This window comes from Martes martes (assembly GCF_963455335.1).
Source record: "Martes martes genome assembly, chromosome: 1".
NCBI lineage: Eukaryota > Metazoa > Chordata > Mammalia > Carnivora > Mustelidae > Martes > Martes martes.
In genome coordinates this window covers 114,370,847-114,396,203 of record NC_137888.1, presented here as the reverse complement: position 1 = coordinate 114,396,203, position 25,357 = coordinate 114,370,847, and the positions used below count along the sequence as shown (strand labels likewise).

Here is a 25,357-nt window from a genome sequence, read left to right as displayed (position 1 = left end):
TAGAGGATGCCTGTGTGGCTCAGTTGGTGGTGCATGCAACTTTTGATCTTGGGGTTGTAAGTTTGAGCTCCACGTTGGGTGTAGAGATTACTTAAAATCTCGAAAAAAAAAATATTTGTATCTGTTTTGAGGTGGGTGATATGAAAGTTCTACCTCTGATAGCAAGCTAGATTAATTGACTCCTCTATTTTATTTGGTTTTTACCTGTTTTCTTCACAAGGAATTTGTGAGTTGGATATTGAAATAATGAAGTGTGAGATTGAAAAACAATATGGTGAATCGTCACAGATAGATGATAGATTAGTCTCTTCTTTTTACAGAAAAGGAAACGTGTGGAGAATAAGCAATAGCATGCCAGTAAAGGACCTGGGGTTAGACAGTGTTTGTTGGTAGGTTATTCTTTCCACTCTTGGCTTGGTTTTGTACTCTGGTAATGGCTCATCTCACTACTCACTGTTTTTTTTGTTTTTTGTTTTTTTTCCGTACTGAGAACCAGTGTTAAGGATTGCTTTTGATTATGTGGCAGCTTTTTTTTTTTAAGATTTTATTTATTAGAGAGCACGAACAGGGGGAGGGACAGAGGGAAAGGGAGAAGCAGCAGGGATCCTGATTTGGAGCTCTGTGCCAGGACCCAAAATCATGACCTGAGCCAAAGGCACTTAACTGACTGAGCCACCCAGGTGCCCCACATGACAGACTTTTACTACATTTTTATTTTATTTTAAAATAAATCATGGAATAGTTCCCACATGTATCTAGTGTGCCTGCTTCTTCTTTTTAAAAAGATTTTACTTATTAATTTGAGAGAGAGAGTGATTGGGAGAGAGAGCATGAAGGTGGGGGTGGGGAGAGGGAGAGGGAGAGGTAGAGGCAGAAGCAGACTCTTTGCCGAGCAGGGAGCCCGATGTGAGGCTCGATCCTCGGGACTATGGAACCATGACTAGAGCCAAAGGCATATGCTTAATTGACTGAGCCACCCAGGCGCCCCAAGCATGCCTTCTAACAATGTCCCTATTGCTCTGCTTTTTCCCATTTGTGAAATAGGATGAATAATGCATTAGTTATTAACTTAATTTGATATACAAGACACATGTTTGGGTTCTTAATTCTTTGTAATTTAAAGAGCTGGGTAAAGTGAAATCTTACCTTATATGTGGGGGCTTTGGGCCTAAATTCTCATTTAAGGTAGAAATCCTGTATAGGCAAAATTACTGTTGAAAAGGTCCTTTAGGAAGATACCAGTTAGAAAACTGGTTCTTAACTGACATACTGTTTTTCAATTCCAACAGCCCGTTTTTCCTCCAGTTTTTAAAATAGGTTACTTTTTTGGTGAGGGGGGATCATAATTAGCTATGCAAGATACCTTTTGACAAGTGAATGGGACTTAGACTGGCTGAGGAACAGCAAATTTATAGTCTTCATTTCATGTTCACTCTGGGACAAAGATGTAAAGGCAGGCATCCTGCTATCATTTAAAGTATTCTCTTGTTTTTCTTTTTTTCGTGTAGCACAGATAATTGAATGGGAGTAGTTAAATGCATATATGATAAGAGTCCACAATGTGAATAATGGAGAAAGAAATTAGATATCTATGAAAATCTATTACCTCCCTAGGGTTATACGGGGTATATTACACCATACAAAGAACCTAGCATAATTAAAAGGCTAGGTAATAAAATTGGGGAGTATTGGGGGACCATTTGTACTTTGTGTAATTCTGGACTGAAACTCAGCTATATTCAGTGTTAATATCTTCCTTACTGCTAGTAAAATCTGCATTATTTTAAAAGAAGTATAGGAGCACTTGGCTGGCTCAGTCAGTTGCTAGAGCATGAGACTTGATGTTGGGGTTGTGAGTTTGAGCCCCACCTTGGGTGCAGAGTTTACTTGAAAGTAAATGGTAGAGAGATAGAACTGTATAAGTTTTTGATGTTTTTCATGAAATTTAAAGTATCTGAATCTTAACATTATTTTTGGAAAAGCATAGTAAAAAACACCAGTTTAAAAAAAAAAATGTAGGGGCACCTGGGTGGCTCAGTGGGTTAAGCCTCTGCCTTCAGCTCAGGTCATGATCTCAGAGTCCTGGGATCGAGCCCTGCATCGGGCTGTCTGCTCAGCAAGGAGCCTTCTTCCCCCTCTCTCTCTGCTTACTTGTGATCTCTCTTTGTGTGTCAATTAAATAAATAAAAATCTTTAAAAAATAATAAAAAATAAAAATAAAAATAATGTAATAGTGGCTAAAGATGTCTGGGGAATTGGCATGGTATAGTGGTTAAAATGTGGGCTTCAGAGCCATATACAAGTGACTTGAGTTCCAGCCTCATCACTAGCTCTGTAGTCAGGTTCAAGTCACTTAACTTTTTTTAGTTTCTTCATTTGACAAATGGAGGGAATAAAAGCTACCTTAGAGAATTGTGAGGATAAGAGGCTCAGTAAATGGTAATGTACTATTATTGGTTTAATAACATTTAATGTATTCAGAACAAGTATTGGGTGTGTGTGTGTGTGTGTGTGTGAAAGAGAGAGAGAGAGAGGGAGAGAGATTAGAATGTGTGGGGGTGGGATTGAGAATTGCTGCCTGTTTTATTTTAACTAGAGCAGCGGGCAGTAATGACATAGTGTTATACTCAGGCTTTTCATGGAAAGATACCATGATTTTGCATCTTTGGGAACAGCGTCCTAAAAGGCTCAAGCTGTTAACCTCATGTATCTCTAATGTACATTTTATGTGTGTTTTTGTCTTTCCCTTTCTGTCTCTGGGTGTATCATTTCCCCCCATCCTTTGTGTTACTGTTACTGATTCTGTCTCTTCCTGGTCACATTATAAAATGTAAAAATATGTTAAATTAGGTTTATTTAATAGACTTTCATGTGCCTTATTTAAAAATAATGGTTAATAAAAATAAAACAATAGAAAATACTGGTTAGTGAAATGTGTCTACATCTTTTCTTTAAAAGGAAGATTTGAAATTTTATTTTACTTCTCTGGCCTTTGGATTGATTGCTTTAAATGTGGGTCACCGGTTCTTCAAAGACCAAAGATGTTTCGTCCAGCTTTAGATTATGCCTTAACTTCTTTTTTTTTTTTTTTTTTTTTTAAGATTTTATTTACTTGAGAGAGAGAGAGAGAGAGCGTGCGCGCATATGCATGAGTGAGTGTGCATACAAAGGGAGAGGGAGAAGCAGACTCCTTGCTGAGCAGAGAGCCTGACTGGACTGATGTGAGGCTCCATCCTATAACTCTGGGATCATGACCTGGGCCTGAGGCAGAGGCTTAGCTTAACCGAGCCCACGTGCCCTAGCGCCTTAACTTCTTAAGCCATCAGTTTTCTAAGCTCATTTGTAATTTAGTTTTGGCTTTGATTTCCTCAGATTTCTCTTAAATTTTTTTGCCTTACTGTTTCACCAAGCATAAGAGATGGAATCCTTATTTAATGCCAGTTGCAATAATGTGATTCAGTTTGCTAAGTTAAATGTAAGGTACTGCAGGCAAGTAGCCTAATTTTGTCTGGAGCACTTAAATATTTGAAAGAATAGGGGGCACCTGGGTGGCTCAGTTGGTTTAGCGTCTGCCTTCAGCTCAGGTCATGTTCCCAGGGTCCTGGGATCGAACCCTGCATCAGGCTCGCTGCTCATCGAGGATTCTGCTTCTCTCTCTGCCCTACCCGCACTGTCCCCCTACCTAGCTCGTGCGCACGCAAAAATAAATAAAATCTTTTAACCCGACAAATTCTGTTAAAATGGATTTTTATTTCATGGATCTTTTTGCTACGAAAATAGGCTTTTAATAGTTACTCCCACTGCCTTAGAGTTCATTGATGAATAAGTTTTAACTAACCCACTGTTGTTTTCTGTTCAGTTTTTGGTGAGAACAGAATAAAGTGCTTAATTTAGTTAGGTTCAGAAGCATCTTAATGTGTTCCACCCCCACACCCCAAATCCTTTCTTACCTCTGATGCAGCCCATGGTGAATGGCCTTTCTTCATGTTCCCTTAAAACTTGTGGCAATTATCAATTATTGTGGTACATAAGAATTGTGATTTTTGTAGGCAGGCAGGCAGGAAGGAAGGAAATAAGCAAGCCTGGTTAGGGCCTCTTGGTTATGCCTTCAGGCATATTTAACTATTCAGTATTTTTTTTTTTAGTTCCTGTATGTGCCAAGCACAGGGCTAGATATTGGCTATATGCTGATGAATGAGTTCTGCCATCTTGAAGGTAAACAGTCTAGCACGTGAACACAGTGCTGCTGCACTGTACAAGTCCGAAGACACCATTCATACTGTATTTGGAATATGGCCCTGTGATATGGGCTTTGGTCTTTTTCAGTTGAAAAAAATTCAGAATCTCCATCACATGCAAGTTAATCCATATCTTTATCATAACAGGTAATCTGATCCTGTTCCATGTTTTTAGCTCCATTTCTAGCTGTTTCCTAGAGACTACCCTGTGCTTTAGCGGGTTTAACTTGTATTCATGACGTTTTCTAGGATTTCTCACCTTAGTACTTTTTTTTTTTTTTCAAGTTTTTATTTTAATTCCAATTAAGGAGCGCTTGGGTGGCTCAGTGGGTTGAGGCTCTGCCTTAGGCTCAGGTCTTGATCTCAGGGTCTTGGGATCAAGCCCTGCATCGGGCTCCCTGCTTCCCCCTCTCTCTCTGTGCCTTTCTGCCTACTTGTGATTTCTCTCTCTGTCAAATAAATAAAAATCTTGAAAAAAAAATTCAGGTGTATGGTACAGTGATTCAACAATTCCATATATCATTTGGTGTTCCTCATGGCAGGTATACTGCTTCATGCCCATCAGCTGTTAAACCCATCCTTCCAACCCCCACCCCTCACCTCAGTACTTCTGCCTGTGGTAATTCCTCTGCTTGGATTCCATGCCTCTTTTATTTCCCCTCTTTTTACTGCCTCTTTGTCTGATGAATTTCCCACCTTTCAGGTCTTAGGTCAAGGGATATAGATCAAGGGATATAATCTCCAGCATTTAGCATGGTATTTGGCACATGTAGATAGTTTTTTTTTTTTTTTTTAAATTTATTTAAGAGAGAGAGTGTGGGCATATGTGCACACAAACTGGGGGGAGGGGTAGAGGGAGAGGGGGAAGCAGTCTCCCTGCTGAGCAGGGAACCCAACATGGGGCTCGATCTCAGGACCCTGAAATCATGACCTGAGCCAAAGGCAGGTGCTTAACAGACTGAGCCACCCAGGCTCCCCAGAGAGTGACTTCCTACAACATGACTTTCTATGAAACCAGAAACAGCGATAAGCCATAATAATTTTTGCTAAATGCTAGCTTAGTATTTGCAGATTTATTCTGAATTGTTAGGACACTTGGGCAACATTGGCTTTTTTCAGCTAATTTGCCTTTTCCTAAATCAAGCAATGGTGTAGGGTATATTTCAAGATACTGCCTGGCTAGGATAAAGGCACTGTTTTAAGTTCATTGGAGAACATGTTAGTGAGACTTCTCATTATTTGAGACTTCTCAAATAATGAGAAGTTGGTCATATATGGCCTCTCAGATGAACAAAGCTTTTCATTCCAAGAATGGGTGACCCAGAGGATGGCAGTAGCACTCGTTCTAGCTCTGTTTCTGCCTGTAGTGCCCATCTCTGCTGCTGTGCAGGAGTGGATGTAGTGGAGAGTGAGAACACTGAGGGAAGCCCAGTCAGGAATACTCCCAAGACTTTTATATTGGGGGGATGGTAGAACTACGATGCCCACTCTCTGCATCTCCTCCCTAGTTTTTTTTTGTTTTGTTATTTGGAGATTTATCTTCTGTTTCTCAGCTTTGAGAAGTTATAACTTATTTATGTATTAATTTCTGAGCAGGATGACTGTTGAAGAAGTAGTCGATACTGAAGATAGCGTTGTAGACGGAGGTTTTGTGCCCGGTTACATGAAGTCACCAAGGGACTTAGGAGAGGGTATTGGGAGAGTTGGAAAAGGGCATTGGGATGAGTGTGGAGCATGCCAAAGATAAAATGTACTTGTTGTGAAATTTAACCCAGAAAGCCAGGGAGGATTCTATCCTCTCCTCACACCCCTTGTCTTGCTCTGTTTCTTCATTCTTTCTCCATTGCTTGGGGCTGGCCTGGTTTTCAGCCTTTAAGGTTTTTAGTCTGTAAGTCCAACATTGTGAGACAGATGTTCTGATTCTTACAAGGAGAGAAAAAGATGGGAGTTATCCTCTGCTGGAAGGTAGAAAGGACAGTCAAAGCATGGTGGAGAACAAACTTGACCAGGGTCTGGAAGGACTTGTAAGAGCTCTGCAGCCACACTGTTAGGGAAGGGCATTCTTGGCAGAAGGAACAATGTAGAAGGAATGGAGTCAGGAAACAGTAGCCCTTAGAGGAATTACAAATGTGTTGTATATAAGTGGAATGTAAGGTTTGTAAGAGGCGAATGATAAACATTTGGGAAAGGCAGGTGGTGGTGACAACTAGGCAGGGCCACATTCTGGAGAGTATTACATGTCCATTTAGTTGAAACTTTGTCCTTGGAGCCCACTTGGGCCTCTCTCCTACTCTCCTACTTTACTTCTCTGTGGTAGGGAAGCACATAGTATTGTGCATTGTCAAGAGTTTTCAGTGTTTTGTTTTTTTTTAAAGATTTTATTTATTTATTTGAGGGGGGGGAGGGAGAAAGAGCATGAGCAGGGGAGAGAAGTGGAGGGCGAGGGCGAAGCAGACTCCCTCCTGAGCAGAAAGCCCCGACTGGAACTCAATCCCATGACCTAGAAATCACGACCTGAGCTGAAGTCAGATGCTCAACTGACTGAGCCATGCAGGTGCCCTAGACTTTTAAGTGTCTTGCTAGTAAGAGGATTGTTCAGGTTTGCTTAATCCAGTATATTTCTTCAGTTTATATGAGCAGGGGATGCTTTTTCAAATTTTTATTTTGGAGGGACTCTTGCCAGTTTGGGAAATGCTGCTGCAGACAATGGGAAGCTATTGAGATTTCAAGCAGAGAAATGATCATGTCTGGATTATATGTTGATATGAGTGAGGGAGACTAGAGAGGGCATCAGGACCTGAGTTGAGGGCAGTGCCAGTGGAGCTAGGCATGGGGGGGTGGTGTGAGAAAGGTAGAAATGATGACTGAGTACCTCCTTGTGGGGTAGGAAGGAGTCTGGGATGACTTCCAAAATCCTGGCATGAAATTTTAGCAAATCATATTCATTTAAGGAGTAGAGGGAATGGTTTGTGGTGGGGGGTGGGTTTGGAAGAAAGATAAAATGAATCTGTTGAATTTTAGTTGTATGTAAACATGTTCGGTTGATGTTTAAATCTGTGGGTCTGGAGCTTGAGAGATTAGTGCTGAAAACACTGATTGTCAGCTCTTGGCAGTTTTCACCGTAGGTGGGTCAGTGGAGCGCCTCTTGGCCCTTTGTGTTGTTATATAGAGAGAAGGCCAGAGAATATTAATAATTAAGTACTGGGCAGAGGATGTGGAGTCTTGGGGGAATACTAATAATAAAGAAGTGGGCAGAGGAAGTAAAAAACTTGGTTACCTGGCTGCCTGCCTTATGATCCAGGCTATTGTAGTATGAAGTATAATTTAGCAGAATTGTGGGAGGTGAAAGGTCATTTGTGGGCAATCTTGGGAACCTAGTCAGTATTTCAACTACATTTGACTATCAAATGAATTTTTGAAAAATAGGCCCTTGAAAGATGGTGCTGTCTGCATGTTAATTCCTTAATTTGTTGGTAAAGCGTTTTGATATAAAGTCACCTCATGCTTGACTTTGTGGGAAAGTCAAAAATGCTAATTTTGGATTAAATGAAGATTTTTTTTTCTGTTTTTAAAAGAGGATATTGATTGAAAACTGGTAAGTAAAGTAGAAAAGCCCTGTAAAAGTGTTTTGTAAACTAAAAACCCCTGTACGAATGTCAGTTACTTTTGTTATGTTTGGTATAGTACCCAAATGCGTTGATTTTTTTTTTTTTTTTTAAATCCTGGATAGTGGATTACAGAATGACCATAGGAAATGAGAGAGAAAGTTCAGATTTCTGTGATGATTGTACAATGAGTAAGGCCATTATCCTCTTCAACAGTGATTTATTTATTTATTTTTTTTTTTTTTAAGATTTTATTTTTTATTTATTTATTTGACAGACAGATCACAAGTAGGCAGAGAGGCAGGCAGAGAGAGAAGGGAGGAAGCAGGCTCCCTGCTGAGCAGAGAGCCCGATGCGGGGCTCGATCCCAGGACACTGGGATCATGACCTGAGCCGAAGGCAGCGGCTTCAACCCACTGAGCCACCCAGGCGCCCCTCAACAGTGATTTAAAGTGTGTTTTTGAAATATTTGTTGAATGCAGAAGTTAAGGGCTTTGCACTGCCTTTATATGCTGAGTCAGCGTGGGTAGGTTTCAACTGGAGAAAAGGAATAAAGTAGAAAAAGATAAATTCACATAATTTTTTAAAAATTTTTTAAATTTTTATTTATTGTTTTTTAAAGATTTTATTTTATTTATTTGACAGACAGAGATCACAAGTAGGCAGAGAGGCAGGCAGAGAGAGAGGGGGGAAGCAGGCTCCCTGCTGAGCAGAGAGCCCGATGATGCCGGGCTCGATCCCAGGACCCTGAGATCATGACCTGAGCTGAAGGCAGAGGCTTAACCCACTGAGCCACCCAGGTGCCCCTAAATTCACATAATTTTAAAAAGGTGATTGAAGTGCCTGTCAGTTATAATTGTAAATTAGCAGGATTGTACTTTTTGTACAGAATAGCTTCCTAGTGATTTCATGCTTCCTTTGTGGTCAGGTTCAGGCCTTCATCGTGTCTGGAAAAACAAATGTGAACCACAGTGTAGTACAGATGACAAGTAAAACTAATTTGCTTTCTTTTCAACACAATACAGTAATCCTGAAGTTTATCTTGCTGAGTTAATAAAGAAAAAATATTTTGGGTTTTGCTATTAATAAGAAAATTGAAAATCTCTGGATTCTGTGTGTACCTTCTTAACATACTACTTAAGACTTAGAATATAATTTTCTGTAGTGTTTTCTTCCCGCTTTTTTGCCCCCCCCCTTTTGACTCTTCCCTACCCACCCCCACCCCTTCTCCTCCAAGCCCTTCCTCTGCACCTTGCTGCTCTGATTGGGTACCTACCTGTGTACACTATTATTTTTGTTTCAGAATGCAGCTGCAGTGTAATCTTTTTCAATACCTTTAATCAACAATTTCAACTCAGCACTGTACTACCAACAATGTACTTTGCTCAGCTGAAATGACACAGTACTGTGAAAAGTTGAGACTAACTTGAAGCAGTGCATGCAGTGACCACTTCATAATGATGGTCACCTGCCAGTAGCAAGTATAAGGTTTTATATAAACTATATCCTGGCTTCTGTGCAAACATGTGGATAATATGAGTCTTAGAATTGATGAGTGTTGAAATTTCATTTATTATTATTTTTTAAAGTGAGCTGTACCACCCAGTGTGGGGCTTGAACATAAGACTCCAAGATCAAGAGCCATATACTCTAGGCATGCTCTGTCGACTGAGCCAGCCAGGTACCTGCCCCTGAATGTTTAAATTTTAATTTTACTATTATTCTTAAATTTAAATTCATTTTAGGCAATACATCATTAGTTTTTGGTATAGTGTTTAGTGATTCATTAGTTGGGTTATAACACCCAGTGCTCATCACATTATGTGTCCTCCTTAATGCCCATCAACCAGTTATCCCATCCCCCCAAATTTTAATTTTAAATTGCTGATTGAAACGTCCAACAAGTTATTAGGGATTTGGATTAACAGTGTTACATTTTAGGGATGCCTGGGTGGCTCGGTTGGGCCGCTGCCTTCCGCTCAGGTTGTGATCCCAGAGTCCTGGGATCGAGTCCCACATCAGGCTCCTTACTCAGCAGGGAGCCTCTCTGCCTCTGCCTGCCACTCTGCCTGCTTGTGCTCTCTCTTGCTCGCTCTCTCTGACAAATAAATAAATAAATAAAATCTTCAAAAAAAGTAAAAAAAAAAACCAGCATTACATTTAAGAAGAAATGATCACTAATTGACATTAAAATGGAAGAAACATTAATTAATACATTGCTTAACAGAAATGCTTATCTTCTTTTTTTTTTTTTAATTTTATTTATTTATTTGACAGAAATCACAAATAGGCAGAGAGGCAGGCAGAAGGGGGTGGAGGAAGCAGGCTCCCCGCTGAGCAGAGAGCCAGATGCAGGGCTTGATCCCAAGACTCTGGGATCATGACCTGAGCCGAAGGCAGAGGCTCAACCCACTGAGCCACCCAGGCACCCCAGAAATGCTTATCTTCTAAATTTAAAAGTGTAGCTTTTATTTGGGCAGTTAAGCTCACTTACCAGTTTGGGTTGTTTATACAAGCTGTTATTAGAACTCTAGATTTGTCAATTCTTTACTGTATTAAATGCCAAACACTTTCTTTAGTGTTTGCTTTAAAACTTGTTTCAGTTAGGTGTTTCTGCATGTAAGTACCCCTCTTACCCTCAAAGCACAAAACTCATGTACTCTATTTCATGAGTTTGAAGAAACAGTTAATGAATGGTAACATGTTTATATATGTACATGTGACATGGATTTTTAATTGGGATTGTTGGATCAAAGTGTTGGAGTATTAAATTCTAATATACCGTCGGTTTCCAAAAATGTAGTACAGATTCACTTTTTTTTTTCCTTTCCTTTTCTTATGGAGGGAGCAGTGGGGGAGAGGGAGAGAATCTTAATGAGCAGGGTCCACACCCAGCACAGAGTCTGACATAGGGTTCAGTATCACGACTCTGAGATCATAACTTGAGCCTAAATCGAGAGTTGGACACTTACCAACTAAACCACCCATATGCTCCCAGATTCACTTGTAACAGTGTATAAGGGTGTTCCTCCTCACCCCCAGTTTAATGAGCAAGTAGTAATTTTACCACATAATTTTATACTTCACCTCATCTTGTTCTCAGATAGGTTCATGTGCTCTTTGATTGTTACTGTTCTCCCTCCCTTGCCTCACAACATTATAAAATCCCTAAATTCTAGTTTTAGACAACTGTGAACTTGGGAGTAATCTTTGTAAAGGCAGTAATAACATACCTGCCTTCTCTCCTCTCTACCACCATTATCATTTGTTTTGTGTTTGTGTCTTATTTTTCCATTGAGACACATGAAACAGAGGCTATATTATTTAGCCAACCCCTGCTTTCCCAGATTAGTACCTCCAGTCATACTAAACAAGAACAAAAATCTTGCAACTTCTCATAATCACTTTTGATCCACAGCTTTTCTGTTAAGGCTACTGAAAACTGTCAGCCCTTTTCCATACCAATGTTGGAACATCACCTAGTGGTGAATGAGTGTAACAGCAAGATGCATACAGAACCAATACTTACTGTAGGTCAAAACTTTCATAGTTGGAATGAATCATATAGCCTATTACAGCTGCCTCATTTCAGTGGAGAAGAAATTGAAACCATGACAGGTGAAGGAACTTGCAAAATAGTTCATGTTGAATTGTCTTAAAAACAAGTTAAACCTTGACTCTTGAGTTGTGTGCTCTTTCTCTCTCTCTCTCTCTTTTTTTTTTTTTTTTTTGTATTTTGGGGTAAAATTGTTTATCTCCTACAGTTCCTAGTATAATAATGAACATGGCATATATACTTACCTAACGCTTGTAGGTGGATTAATTTTTTAGATGGATTAATTTGATTAAATAATTTAGGGTTTGCTGCTATTTTATGGTGTGTGAGTGGCTGCTACTTTTCCCTAGTGGAGTCAAAATTTGGAGGGGTTGTACAAAAATAAATATAATCACACTGTCACTTACTAGAAATGTACTTGTTAAGGGGGACTTCAAAATCACCACTTTATCTTGCCTGGGGTAAAGAGACCTAATTGAGAGAGATCCAAAGAATCTGGAGAATGGTTTGATAGAGCACCATGAAGTGTTTTGCAGGTTCCTACAATTTTCACACCCAAGGTTGGCCAAGCACAGTAGAATTAGAAGTTATACATATGCTCAGCCTACCTTCTTTAAACTATTTTAAAATATTAATATGTGTAGATGGTAAAAACATTCAAAAAGCACTAAAGTCTCTCCCTTATTCTCACTCTGCAATATACTGTCACCACTACTGGCCACTGTTTCAATTTTTTTGGGTTTTTGATTATCTAAGTGATTAGAAGCCAGTTTTCTTTCTAGGCCTTTTTGATTCTCCCTGTTCTGAATATTCAGTCTGTAGGACTGGTCTTATCACAATGATGTTATCTACTATTTCCTAATACCTGGTACAGCACTTTTCATAATAGAGGTAAGATTTTGAAATCAGTTTAACAGTTATAACACTTTGTAACTCTCAGTCCTTGAATATGAAGTTTTGAAAAGTTATATACATGAGGAGGATTTAAGAGGAAATTTAGAAGTTTTAAGATCACATTAGTTTCAATAAATGAGAATCTCTCATTCATGTAAGTAGACATTTTAAAAATGCAGTTATGTTGTATATAAAAGAATTTTTACACATTTCCATTTTTACAAAGCAAAAGTTAAAACATAGATATTAGTTGTTAGTCCAAAGCTACTTTTTCCCATTTTTACTAATTAAATACTTTGCAGTTGACTGATACTCAAAGCCACTGTTTCACCTAAGATGACACTCTTACCACATGGAGTTTTCTCTGAATAAAAGGGTTGATTTGTTAAATAGTGTATTTAATAAAAGTGATAAAGACATATATAAGTATGTTGTACTGTGGGCTAAGTTGTAACTCTTAATATTTCTAATATTGATCCTAAGGCAGATAATTACATTATTTTTCCTAGTTATAACTTACTTTGTTTTAGCTATGGCATTGTTTTGTAACATACAAAAAAGGATAATTATACAAAGACTGCACTTTACAAATGTAAATAGTCTTGGTTTGGTGTATATTTGGTACAATGGTCTTCCTTAAGCCTAAACACAGAAACAAAAGCATGTATTATAAGAGAAAGTTCAAGATGGGAAGTGATAAAAGGGGTATTCACTAGAGCTTTGTTAAAATTTAGCTGGTATCCTTGTAAAATTTCCATGTATTCATTAAATTATATTATGTCATTCTTATTGTTAGGAGCTGACTTGAAGTGTTAAGTTTTGTCCTCATAAAGAGTTGTGACAATTTGATTTCTATAGTTAGGGGATTCAGTTTTTTAAAAAATTCTTTTATACAAATATTTGTATAGCTTTTTAAAATTGAGGTGGTTCAGTGAGTAGATTAAGGATATTATATGTATTAGGGTACTTTTTATTTCAAAGGGAGAACTGCTTTTGAATTACAGAAGGTTATCTTAGTTGGTGTGGACGCTACAGATTTGACAGTGAAATAATATTCAGAGTGCTGGCTGAACTGTTCATACAAGGATCTTTAAAAAATCTTGTGCTGAATGGTCCTTAAAGATAGGTTTGTCAAATTTCTGTTTAACATGGGTAGGCATATTTAAGTCTCAGGGAAAAAATCTAGAACTACAGAGCCAAGTAGGATGTTCATTCTGTCTTTCAACAATGCAGAGTGGCCCAAAAAGTCCTTTTTTTTTTTTTTTTAAGATTATTTATTTCAGAGAGAGAAGAAAGTGCACACATGTATGAGTGAGCAGAGGAGAGGGGCGGTGGGTAGAAAGTCGTAGCAGACTCTGCTGAGTGAACTGGGCATGGGGCTCAATCCCATGACCTTGAGATCAGGACCTGAGCTGAAACCAAGAGTCAGACACTTAACCAATGGTGGCACCCGTGCACGACAAAGTGTCCCCCAAATCTTAATGTAGTTTTAATTTCTAAAACTGCAGAGTATATGTTACAAACTATAAAAAAGATTATTTAAGAATTTTTCAGAATAACTTAGTTTTGTGAATTTTGAGTAATACGTTTTTAATTTTAGTTTTTTACTTCTCTCTCTCTGAACTGGGCAAATACTCAAGTGAAAAACTAATAATGTGTTATTCAAAATAACTACTTGAAGTTTTACTTGAGTTATAGATCACACTCTAAATCACCTTGTGAAATTACCAACTTCATAATTCTGGGTATGTACGTGGAATATCCTTGAAGAAAACCTTCCATGCGCAGACTACTATAAAACTGTTGTTCCAGCTAATAAGAAACTCAGGTTTGATGCAAAGATGGCTTAGAGGTTTGGGGATTTCTGCCTGTTGAGGCCAACTCCTCTTGTTTTAGGAAATGAGATATGACTAACTTTTATCCTAGAACACTACAGATGGTTCTTAGTAATTATATAATGTGAAAAAAATAAGTGAATGTCCAAGAATTCGCATTTGATTTAGTGAGCTATATTTCTGATAGCTTCACTTTGTCCTCTGCTGCTGTTTTTACTCACACAAAAAATCATGTTCATTGTAAATGCAAGGAAGGGTTTGGTTAAGCACAATAGCCTATGAGCTCCTTGCAATTTAGATAAGATCAAGGCTGAGGCATGCACTGTGGAATTGGGACTTCAGTGTGCTGACTAGATGGGACTTAATAGTAGCTCTACCAGTGGCACAGGGTATATCTTCTGAAAACCCATTTAAAGTCAGTGAATTTAAAAATCCTAAATTTTAATATCTTAATCATTTTGAAAGCAGTTCACAAAGAATCAAACAATATTTGGCAGAAAATTCTCATCCGAATGGATTTTTATGCTTAGTTTTATTTTTACTATTAATAGCCAGCTTTTGAAAGTGCTGCTGATACAGCAGTTGGGAAGAATGACGATAAAGTGCTTTTGGTAAGAAAAATTTCTTTGTTTCCTATGATCTAGAAATTGACTTGATTAAAAAACATACACTCCTGCAAGCTACAATAGTTTTATTTTGAAAGTTAAATGGATTTCAGAAGTTCGATATTAATGCTTCAAATGTTCTAAATAGATACATGGTAGAATAGCTTAATATGTATTTTTTTCATCTTAATAGGAAATATCATTTAAAATATATAGATTTTTATCTTTAGTCAGAAATGTTAGAGGCTTTCTGTTATGTACATGTTTTTTAGAGTTTAAATATATATTTATATGTTAAACATAAGCTGTTGCAATTATTGTCTTACTGGATTTTTATTAAAAGTTTATGTGAAAGTCTTGGTGAAGTCTTGATAATTTTCTATGTGGTATAGTGTGCTCAAAGAGAATAATAACCGATAGTTTTTAGAGCAACTTTTAATTTAAATTATTTTTAATGCCTCCAGTTTGGTAAAATTTGGTAAGACAATAGTTTTGCCTTAAAAAGTAAGCTAAATTTTAGAGCAGTAACACTTATAAAAAGAGTAATGAGGTAAAATGGTCAAGAATTGAATTTAGAAGAGCATTACAAATAGATTGTTTAAAAAATTACTGCACTATTTTTTTGCTGTGGTCACTTTTTAACTCTGGAGGATGAGTTGATAGTATAGCTGTGTTAGACTGAGGTGAGCTCTGTCGAGATGTGTTTGGCGAAAAGGTTTTAAATAGTGTAAGTACATGAAGTTAATGAACACATTGAATATTAATGGTAATTCTTTTTCTAAAATTATAAACACATGCTTATTCATCTAATACATTCTTCATTGAAAAATTAGGATTTACAAAAGTGCAGAAGTACATCTCTATTTCTAGGCAGTGGATAAAAGACAAAAGTGAAGAAGAATGAGTCAAAATTCAGCAGTAAGAGACTGTGGATAATGCCTGGTATATGATCAGTTAGGTCAGTGAATTTGAGATTTATAGAGTCAGAGTTCTTAAGATTTATGGCCTTTGGTGCCAGAAATGAGTATCTTCTGAAAATGTTTTTCTGTCTCAAAGTTTCAGATGGGTGACTTTTATTTATTTAAAAACAGTTTCTATTACAATTTTTACATGTTAAAAAACAAGAAGATTAAAAAAAAGAAGATTATAGTATAATGAACTCTCGTATACCTGTTACATTCAGCTTTTAACTCAGCTTAACAATTACTAACTTGTGGCCATTCCATGACGGATAGAGAGGTTTTTAAATTTTAAAATTTAAAATTTAAAAATTTAAAAATTTTTTTATTTGGAAGTAGGTTCAGACCTGCAGAAAAGTTGATGTATTGGTGTAAAGTGTTCATTACGTTCCTTGATTATACTTCCGATATCTGCAGAATCTGTAGTAATGTCTTCTCTCGTCTTCCTGATATTAGTAATTTGTGCCGCCTTCCTCCCCTTTTTGAGTCTTACTAGAAAAGATCACTTTTGTCGATCTCAAAAAAAAGCCTTTGGTTTCATTGATTTTACTCCATTTTACTGTTTTTTTATTTCACTGATTTCTGCTGTGAATTTTATCAATTTCTCCTTGGTGCTTGCTGTGGGTGCAATTTGCTATTCTTTTTCTACTTCCTTAGGGCCAGTGCTGAGGTCACGATTTTAGGCATTTCTTCTTTCAGATTTTGGAATTTTAGTGCTATAAATAATTTCTAAATACGGTTTTAGCTGCATCCCACAGATTTTGATATGTCCTCAGTGTTACTCAGTTCAGAATACTTTGTAATTTCCCTATTGATTTCTGACACATGGATTTTTTACAAGTGTATTTTGTTTCTAGGTATTAAATCTTTTCTACCTATCTTTTTGTTACTGGTTTCTAACTTAATTCCATTGTTTTTAGAACTTTGTATGACTTGAATCTGTTTTATGTCCCAAAATGTGGTCTTTCTTGGTGAATGTTCTGTGCATATGTAAAAAGAATGTATATTTTGCTGCAGTTGAGTAGAGTGTTCTGTAAATATCAGTTGGGACCAATTTGACTGATAATGTTGTTCAGATCTTCTGTGTCCTTTGTGTATTTTGATGATCTGTTAAATGTATACATATTTAGGATTATGGTTTTATGTCCATCAGTTAACCCCTTTGTCGTTATGAAATGACTACATCCCTGGTAATATATATTTTTTAATCTCTGATAATATTCTTTGCTTTGAAATCTCCTTTGTCTGATATTAATACAGTTATTGAAGCTTTAATTTGAATAGTACTTGCACAGTATATTTTAACTTTTAGCCTACTGTGCCTTTAATTTAGGTTGCATTTCTTATAGGCAACATATATTTGTAGCCTTGCTTTTTTTTTTTTAAGATTTTATTTATTTTAGAGAGAAAGCAGAGGGAGGGGCAAACGGAGAGTGAGAGAGAGAGAGAGAATCTCAAGCAGACTCCCTGCTGAGCATGGAGCCCAAAGCAGGTGGATCTCATAACCCTGAGATCATGACCTGAGCTGAAATCAGGACTCAGACACTTAACCAACTGAGCCACCCAGGTGCCTCTGCAGCCTTGCTTTTGAAAAATAAAACCACAATCTCTGCCTTTTAATTACTATTCATATTTAATGTGATTATTGATATTATTAGGTTTAAATCAGCCATCTGGCTATTTGTTTTCTTTTTGTCTCATCTCTAGTTTCCATTTTCCTCCCCCCCTTTTTTTTTCCTATTAGATCAGTTTAGTATTTTTTTATGGTTCCATTTAATCACCTTTGTTGATTTTTTTTAGTTGTGACTCTCTTTTATTTGAATGGTTACTTTAGAGTTCATAGTGTATATCTCTAACTTACTAAAATTTATCTCCAAGTAATACTACATTCATTCACATATACTGTAAGAACCTTACAAGAGTATACTTCCATTTCTTTGTGCTGTTTGTTCTATTGTTATACATATTTATTTATGTACATACCATGTCTGATGCTTTTCCTTCTTCTGTGGAATTCCATGTTTCCATTTCCATTTTTCTACCTGAGGACTTCCTCTAACACTTTTTTTTAATGATGTAGGTTTGCTCATGATTATTTTTTTCAGGTTTTGTGTCTAGAAACGTATTTCACCTCTGATTTTTGGAGGATATTTTTGCTGAGCATAGAATTCTGTTTCTCGTTGCTTCAAAGATGTTGCTTAGCTGTTCTCACCTGCATTATTTTTAGCAAGAAATCTGATGTTATTCCTAACCTATCTTCCTTTGTATTTGTAACAATCTTTTTCCTCTGGCTCCTTTTAAGATATTTTTCATCACTGCTTTTGAGCAGTTTGATAATGACATGCCTTGGTGTAATTTTTCATTCTTTATTTGCTTAATAGGATTTTTTGGATGTGTAGGCTTATAGTTTTTCACCTAATTTGGAAAAGTTTTGGCCATTATATCATCACATATTTTTGGTCCCTCCTATCTTACATGTATAATAGGGTACTTGAAGTTGTCTGATGTTTTATTGATGTTACAGGTTTTTCTTCCCCTTCTCTTTGTTTCTACTCGTTTTTCATTTTGGATATTTCTATTATTTTGTCTTCAGGTTCATTGATTTTTCTTCTGCCATACTTAATATGCTGTTAATTTCATCTAGTCATTTTTTTTTTGTCTCAGATACTGTACTTTTATAGTCAAGTTGGTTCTTTTTTATATCTTTCATGTCTGTAGTTAATGTGTTTAGTCTTTTCTCTTGCTTTTTGAACATATGGACTACAGTTAACAACAGCTGTTTTAATGTCCTTAACTACCAGTTCTATTATTTGTGTCAGTTCTTGGTCTTTTTCTGCTAATTGATTTTTCTCATTATGGGTTTTCTTTGCATACCTGTTAAGGTTTAATTGGATGTCAGATATTGTTACTTAATTGGAACTAGATATTTTGCATTCCTATAAATTCCTTGACTCAGTGCCATCTTGGAAATGAAGTCTTAGAGATATTTGGTCCAGCATCTCCAAAATAAGCCACATTATCGTACAAAACCCTGTGAGCAATTTAGTAAAAATTGCTTCTCAGTCTAGGGTGAGACTAGCTATGAAGCATATTACTGGAGTCATTCTACCATGGTAAGCCTGATTCACCAAATCAGTCTGGCTTGAAGTGGCAGTTGTTCTCAAGGACCGTAATCTACTGCTATAGAGTACTGAGAGAATGAGCAAGCCCAACCTCTTCCCCTGCACAAAGATCAGCTATTGTTGACTGAATGTGAAAGGCATAGCCCAATCCTACAGGGAACCCAGAGGGAGCCCAGGAGTCTCCCTGATTTGGGGAGATGAAGCTAAGAGTCTTGGGAGACATCAGAGTAGGCAGGTTTTCAGGGCAGATTATCAGTAAAGGGATCCTTACAGAGAAAAAAACACTGAAAATATCCAAAGTAGTTCCCCTCAAGTCTTCAGCTGAGTATGGATCAGCGCACGTGTGAGGAAACTCCTGAAGATCAGGGAGAGCACCAACCAAAAGGATTAAGAGAAAAACTCATCAGGGCTTACACAGAGCTGAGAAGAATGCCTGTTCCTGCCAACCCACAGTGGAAAACCTCACTGGGCACAAGGATTCAGGAAGAGCGTTTCAGAAGGGTGTTGGCTTCAGTAGCGGGATCAAATTAGCCCTCAACTAAAAGCTACTCTGGTTCTACCTAACAAAACTCTTTAAGACATGAAGTAATAGGGGTGCCTGGGTGGCTCAGTTGGTTAAGCAGTTGCCTTTGGCTCAGGTCATGATCCCAGTGTCCTGGAATCCAGCCTAATGTCGGGCTCCCTGCTCCATGGGAGGTCTGCCTCTTGCCCTTTTGCCCTTCCCCTGAATGTGTGCTCTCTCTCTCTCAAATAAATCTTTTTATTTATTTATTTTTTAACATTTTATTCTTTTGCCAGGGGTAGGGGAGAAGCACAGCTGGGGGTGTGGGAGGCAGAGGGAGAAGCAGACTCCCTGCTGATTAGGGAGCTTGATGCCAGGCTCCATCTCAGGACTCTGGAATCATGACCTGAGATGAAAGCAGACATTTAACCAACTGAGCCACTTGGGCGCCCTTCCAGTATCCTTTTTTAATACAGGAAAAAAATTTGTCAGTGAGCTCAATGAATTTTCTCCTAGACAAGCATCATGGGTAGTCAAACAATCAGAAGATTGCTTAGTGCACTTCAGAATCAGAATCAGAATGGGGGAGTGATCTCCAATAGGGGTACACCTGCTTTAGGAATTGACTCTTGGCCAAGCATTACCATTCATGTAAAAGGTGCTCAGTAAATATTTGTTAGATGATTAATTTAATAATCATGGAGAGGTTTTAGGGTTGCTTTCACTGCTGGTGCTTTACCTTTATACTTCAAGCAATAAATTGAGTTGTGTGAAGCATTTTTAGCTCAAGATGGTTAAACTGGATTTGTTCTCTGAGTTGGGAAATGAAAAGGGAAGATTTTACAGTAGTTTCTCACAGAGCTTAAATTGTTTTCTATCAAGGCTATTGTTAGTATAAGTTAATTGATGAAATATGTCAGATTTTGTGATAGTATGTATCAGAAGAACTAGCACACTATTGAAAATATCATTAAAACCAGCCAGCACTTTAGTGAGTACTTAAATATCAGTTAAACTTTGATACATAATTACAACAAAGTCTTAACAGTATGAAGTTGTATTGTCTACTAAGATATAGCAGAATTCCCTAATATTTGTTGTTCTTTCCCCTCAGTAGTCTTCAACTGTTCTGAAGCACAGGACCTATCAGACCACTGTAGATATGGACAAAGAAGAAAGGAAGACTATCAACCAGGGTCAAGAAGATGAAATGGTAACTGGTTTTTATAATTTATTTGTCAAGTGTGAAGAATTATCTTTGTAATTTATTATTCTAGGAAAGTAGAAAAGTACATAAAAACAAAAAAACACTAAGTCAATGTGCTTTTCTCATCCCCACTGCCTTTTTGAATTGGGATTATGTAACATCTCTATTTGTTGATTTTAGTATAATTCGTTTGACTGTGAGCTCTAATACTTAAAGTATTTTTAAAAATTTTTTATGTATTTTTTATTTATTTCATTTTATATTTCTTATATTTTAATATTTTTTATTTGATAATTTAAGAAGTTATATTAGCTAATGTTTTAAGTGTAATCCCAAATGTAAGATTTCTAAATTTGATTTATAAAAAATGTTTGAAATCAGCTTAATAAAAAAAGAGCTTTTCAGCTCTTTGTGTGTAGAAGTGGGGTGATAAGGTTGTCAGGTGTCATATAAGACACCCCATTAAATGTGAATTTCAGATAATCAAGGAATAAATTTTTTATAAGCGTGTCCCAAACATAGCATAGGGCAAACAAAATTAATTTTTAATTGAAATTTATGTTTTAACTAGGCCCTCTACATTTTCATTTGCTAAATTTGGCAACTATTGTTGGGTAATGGTGGGGGTGGTAGTAAACTGAAACAATGAAATAATTTGTGTCAAGAGGTCAAATTGATCAATCATAGTGGTATCGTGACAATTAGCTAATTGGGAGAAAAATAAAGTTAAAACTTACTTCATTTAAATGCAGTGTGATATTATGGCTTATATCCTGGAACAGAAATAAGACAGTGAAAAAACTAGTGAAATTGTAATAGAGACTAGGTTTAGTTAATAGTAATGTACTAGTGTCAGTCTCTTCAATTAGACAAATGTACCAAGTTAACAGGGTAAACCAGAGGAAGGCATACAGGACCTCTTAATGTTTTTGTAACTTTTCTGCAAATCTAAAATCATTCCAAAAATAAAAGTTTATTAAAAAAAAACAAAGTCAGCCTTTTATATGACTAGAGTTAATACTTACTGGGAAAACAAAGAACTTTGGCAGTTATCTCCTATCATTTGATATTCAATTGTGTGATCACTGTGTCCATGCAGGAGATTTATGGCTATAATTTGTGTCGCTGGAAGCTTGCCATAGTTTCTCTGGGAGTGGTTTGCACTGGTGGCTTTCTTCTTCTCCTCCTCTACTGGATGCCTGAATGGCGGGTGAAGGCAACCTGTATTAGAGCTGCGGTTAGAGACTGTGAAGTGGTGCTGCTGAGGACTACTGTAAGTCTGTGTATTTACTGGGAGCTGATTATTCGAAGCATTATATAATGCTTTTGTGTGTACTTGGTTCAAAATAATATATGAGGAGCACATCACTGCTAGGATATAATTGGGAATACTAATCCTAAAAGCATTTGTGTTCTAAGTGATAGTGATTAGAATAGAAAGGAATCTTAAAATGATTGTATCAGCCCCTTCCTTTTATAATTATTGATGCAGTGAGAAATAAGATGCTTGTCTGTCAAGGTCACCAGCCAGTTTAAGGACTATATCAGATCTGTTACCCACTAGACCAGCTGCGTTTCTACTTTGTGATGCTGCTGCTTCCCTGGTTGTTGTTGTTTTTTTAAATCTTAATTGGAAGCATTTTATTGGAGGCTTTAATTTTTTTTCTTTTCTTTTAATTAAAGAAATTGTTTTTATTGAAGTATAATTGGCATAGGACATTATATTAATTTCAGGCATACAGCATAATTATTCAATATTTGTGTAGATTTTTAAATGATCACAATAACGGCAATTAACATCTGTTACCGTACAAAGTTACAGAAATTTTTTTTCATGTGATGAGAACTTTTAAGGTCTGTTCTTTTAGCAACTTTCAAATATGCCCTACAGTACTGTTAACTGTAGTCACCATGCCGGATGTTAGATCCCCAGGAAGTTTTTACCTTTTGACAACTTTTACCCATTTCACCCCCACTTACTCTGTACCTTTGGTAACCACTTAATCTGTTGTCTGTGAGTTCATTTTGTTGTTGTTGGTATATGTATTTTTTAATTTAAGTAGAGTTGACATACAGTATTAGTTTCAGGTAGACAGTATGACTTGATGTTTATGTACATCATGAAATACCACAGTAAGTGTACTGACCATCTGTCACCATTCAAAGTTATTATATTACTGACTATATTCCCTGTGCTGTACTTTTCATTCCCATAACCTAATTCTTTTATGCTGAAAGTTTGTACCTTTTTTTCTCTTTCATCTATTTCACCCATTCCTCCCCCCCCCTTTTGACAACGCCAGTTTGTTTTCTGTATTTTTGAGTCTGTTTCTGTTTGTTTTGTTTTTGGTATTTGTTTTGATTTTTGTTGTAGTATTTGTCTTTTTCTGTTTGATTTATTTCATAATAAGCATAGCATAATACCATCTAGGTCCATCCAGTTGTCCCAATGACAAGATTTTATTCTTTTTTATGAATGGGTGCTATTTCATTATAAATATATATACCACATCTTCTTAATCCATGTATTGCTGGGCACTCAGCTTGCTTCCATATCTTGGCCCTTGTAAATAATGTTGCAGTAAACGTAAGGGTGCATATATCTTTCTGAATTTGTGTTTTTGCTTTCTTTGGGTGAATACCTGCACATGGATTACTGGGTCTCATAGTATTTCTATTTTTAATTTTTTTAGGAGCCTCCATATTGTTTTCCTTAGTGGCTGTACCAGTTTGCATTCCCAACAACAGTGCACCAGGGTTCTCTTTTCTCCACATATTCACCAACACTAGTTATTTCTTGTCTTTTTTGATATTAGCCATTCTGACTGATGTGATTATCTCACTATGGTTTTGATTTGCATTTCCCTGATGATTGATGATATTGAGCATCTTTTGTCACTTGGTCATCTTTATGTCTTCTTTGGAAACAGGTTTATTCCATCCTGCCCATTTTTTAATTGGGTTTTTGTTGTTGAGTTATATGAATTCTTTGTATGTTCTAGAGATTAGCCCCTTACCAGATAAATCTTTTGCATGTATCTTCTCTCATTCAGTAGGTTGCCTTTTCATTTTGTTGATGGTTTCCTCAGAGGCTTTAATTTCTAGCCTCAGTATGTTGATAGCTAAATTAAGAAATTACTCATAATCTTGCATGGGATATTATATTAGTGAAGTATGTCATAAAATGATGAACACTGGAAAGCTTTTATACATCTTCATGTATGGAATTTATAAATCTTGGGTGTGCCTGGGTGGCTCAGTTGGTTAAACTTCTGCCTTAGCTCAGGTCATGATCCCAGGGTCTTGGGATAGAGCCCCCCACTGGGCTCCTTGCTCAGTGGGGAATCTGCTTCTCCCTCTCCTTTTGCCCCTCCCCCTGCTTGTGTGCGCATGTGCACGTGTTCTCTCTCTGTCAGATAAATAGATAAAATCTTTTAAAAAAAGATGGAAAAACAAAAATTTTGAGCAGGATTTAAAAAAATTTATACATCTTGAAATGGTGTAACATTTAGTGAGTAGGAAGTGATGCTTTCTCAGGGACAAATCAATAATCTGTAAAGAATGGGAATTAAAAAATATGCAGGTAGTTATGTAATATACATGATTGACTTTTTATCCTTTTCTCTCTTGTAAGGATGAATTCAGAATGTGGTTTTGTGCAAAAATTCGCTTTCTTTCTCTGGAAACTCACCCATTTTTGAACCCCAAATCTATGACTAATAAAGTTGCAAATGGCCATGCTGTTCATCTAACTGAAAATTTGGCTGAAGAGAATAGGCATGAGATGAATAAATATTCACAGACTCAACCACAGCAGGTATAATGATCTTAGTGTCAAAGTTTCTTTGAAAACCGGAATTGTTATATTTTATGCTATCATAACCTATAATTTTGTACATGCAGTTATTTTTGTTTGGGATAAATTCATATACATATAAAATATTTATTACTATACATGGCACAGTTTAGGTACTAGTAGAAGAAGCAGATTGCATTTGTATGTGATCACTTTAATTTTAATAGATGATAGATTTGTATTAGTAAACTTCATCATAAACAATGCCTTTTGATGTAACATATATATGTGTTCTGCAGGTCCGTTATTTCACCCACCACAGTGTAAAATACTTCTGGAATGATACCCTTCACAATTTTGATTTTTTAAAGTAAGTATTCTTCCTTTGTTTGGATTATATTATGAGTATCTTGAAAATGTTCTAGATAAAAAAAGAATTCATTTTAGTGTTACATAAAATCAAAGAGGAGTTTATTGCATAACTTTTTATTCACTTAATAAAACCTCCCTGGTGTTACTTGAATACTTATTAACCATTTTAGGGTAAAGCCTACTTGTAACTTATACCTTGGCAAGATTTACATTAAAGTTTGAAACAGTATGATTCTCCAAATCTACTCTGAGTTGGAGTTCTTTTCTTTTTGTGGATTCATTTCAGAGTGAATTTTGAGTACACTCTACAGCCTGTCAGAATACCTGAATTCTCATTTCCCAACTTGCCGATAGTTCCATGTATTTATCCTTGAGGGATGGAGTCATAGACCAACGGAAGTTTAACTTTACTATGTGGATAAAGATTCAGACATTGTCAAATGCGTTAAGCCTCAAGTAGGACAAATTGGAGGAATCCCTTAAACTGTATTTATTGTGAAGGCTTCGAATTATGCAAGTACTAGGATATTTAGGATTCTATTTTTATTTCTATTGTTAAAGTGATTATTACAAACACTCATTAAGTATCACTACTTGAGTGCTGAAGGAATTTTTAATATTAGTAATATAAAGAGAATCACCTTATGAACATTTAATATTCATGTC

The 25,357-nt window shown here is 36.6% G+C and overlaps 1 protein-coding gene across 5 annotated transcripts in view; it reads left to right on the top strand.

Moving 5' to 3' along the window:
• ATP13A3 (ATPase 13A3) overlaps nt 1–25,357 on the top strand; it is a 91,985-nt gene that overhangs the window by 5,197 nt on the left and 61,431 nt on the right. For 4 of the 5 annotated variants that reach the window (XM_080802155.1, XM_080802151.1, XM_080802152.1 and 1 more), the window contains 4 exons: nt 20,431–20,529; nt 21,623–21,796; nt 24,158–24,340; nt 24,619–24,689. In XM_080802155.1, coding sequence (XP_080658281.1) covers nt 20,479–20,529; nt 21,623–21,796; nt 24,158–24,340; nt 24,619–24,689 — 479 coding nt within the window. In that variant the 5' untranslated portion in view covers nt 20,431–20,478. The remainder of the gene's footprint in view (nt 1–20,430; nt 20,530–21,622; nt 21,797–24,157; nt 24,341–24,618; nt 24,690–25,357) is intronic. The other variant, XM_080802153.1, reaches the window with a different exon arrangement.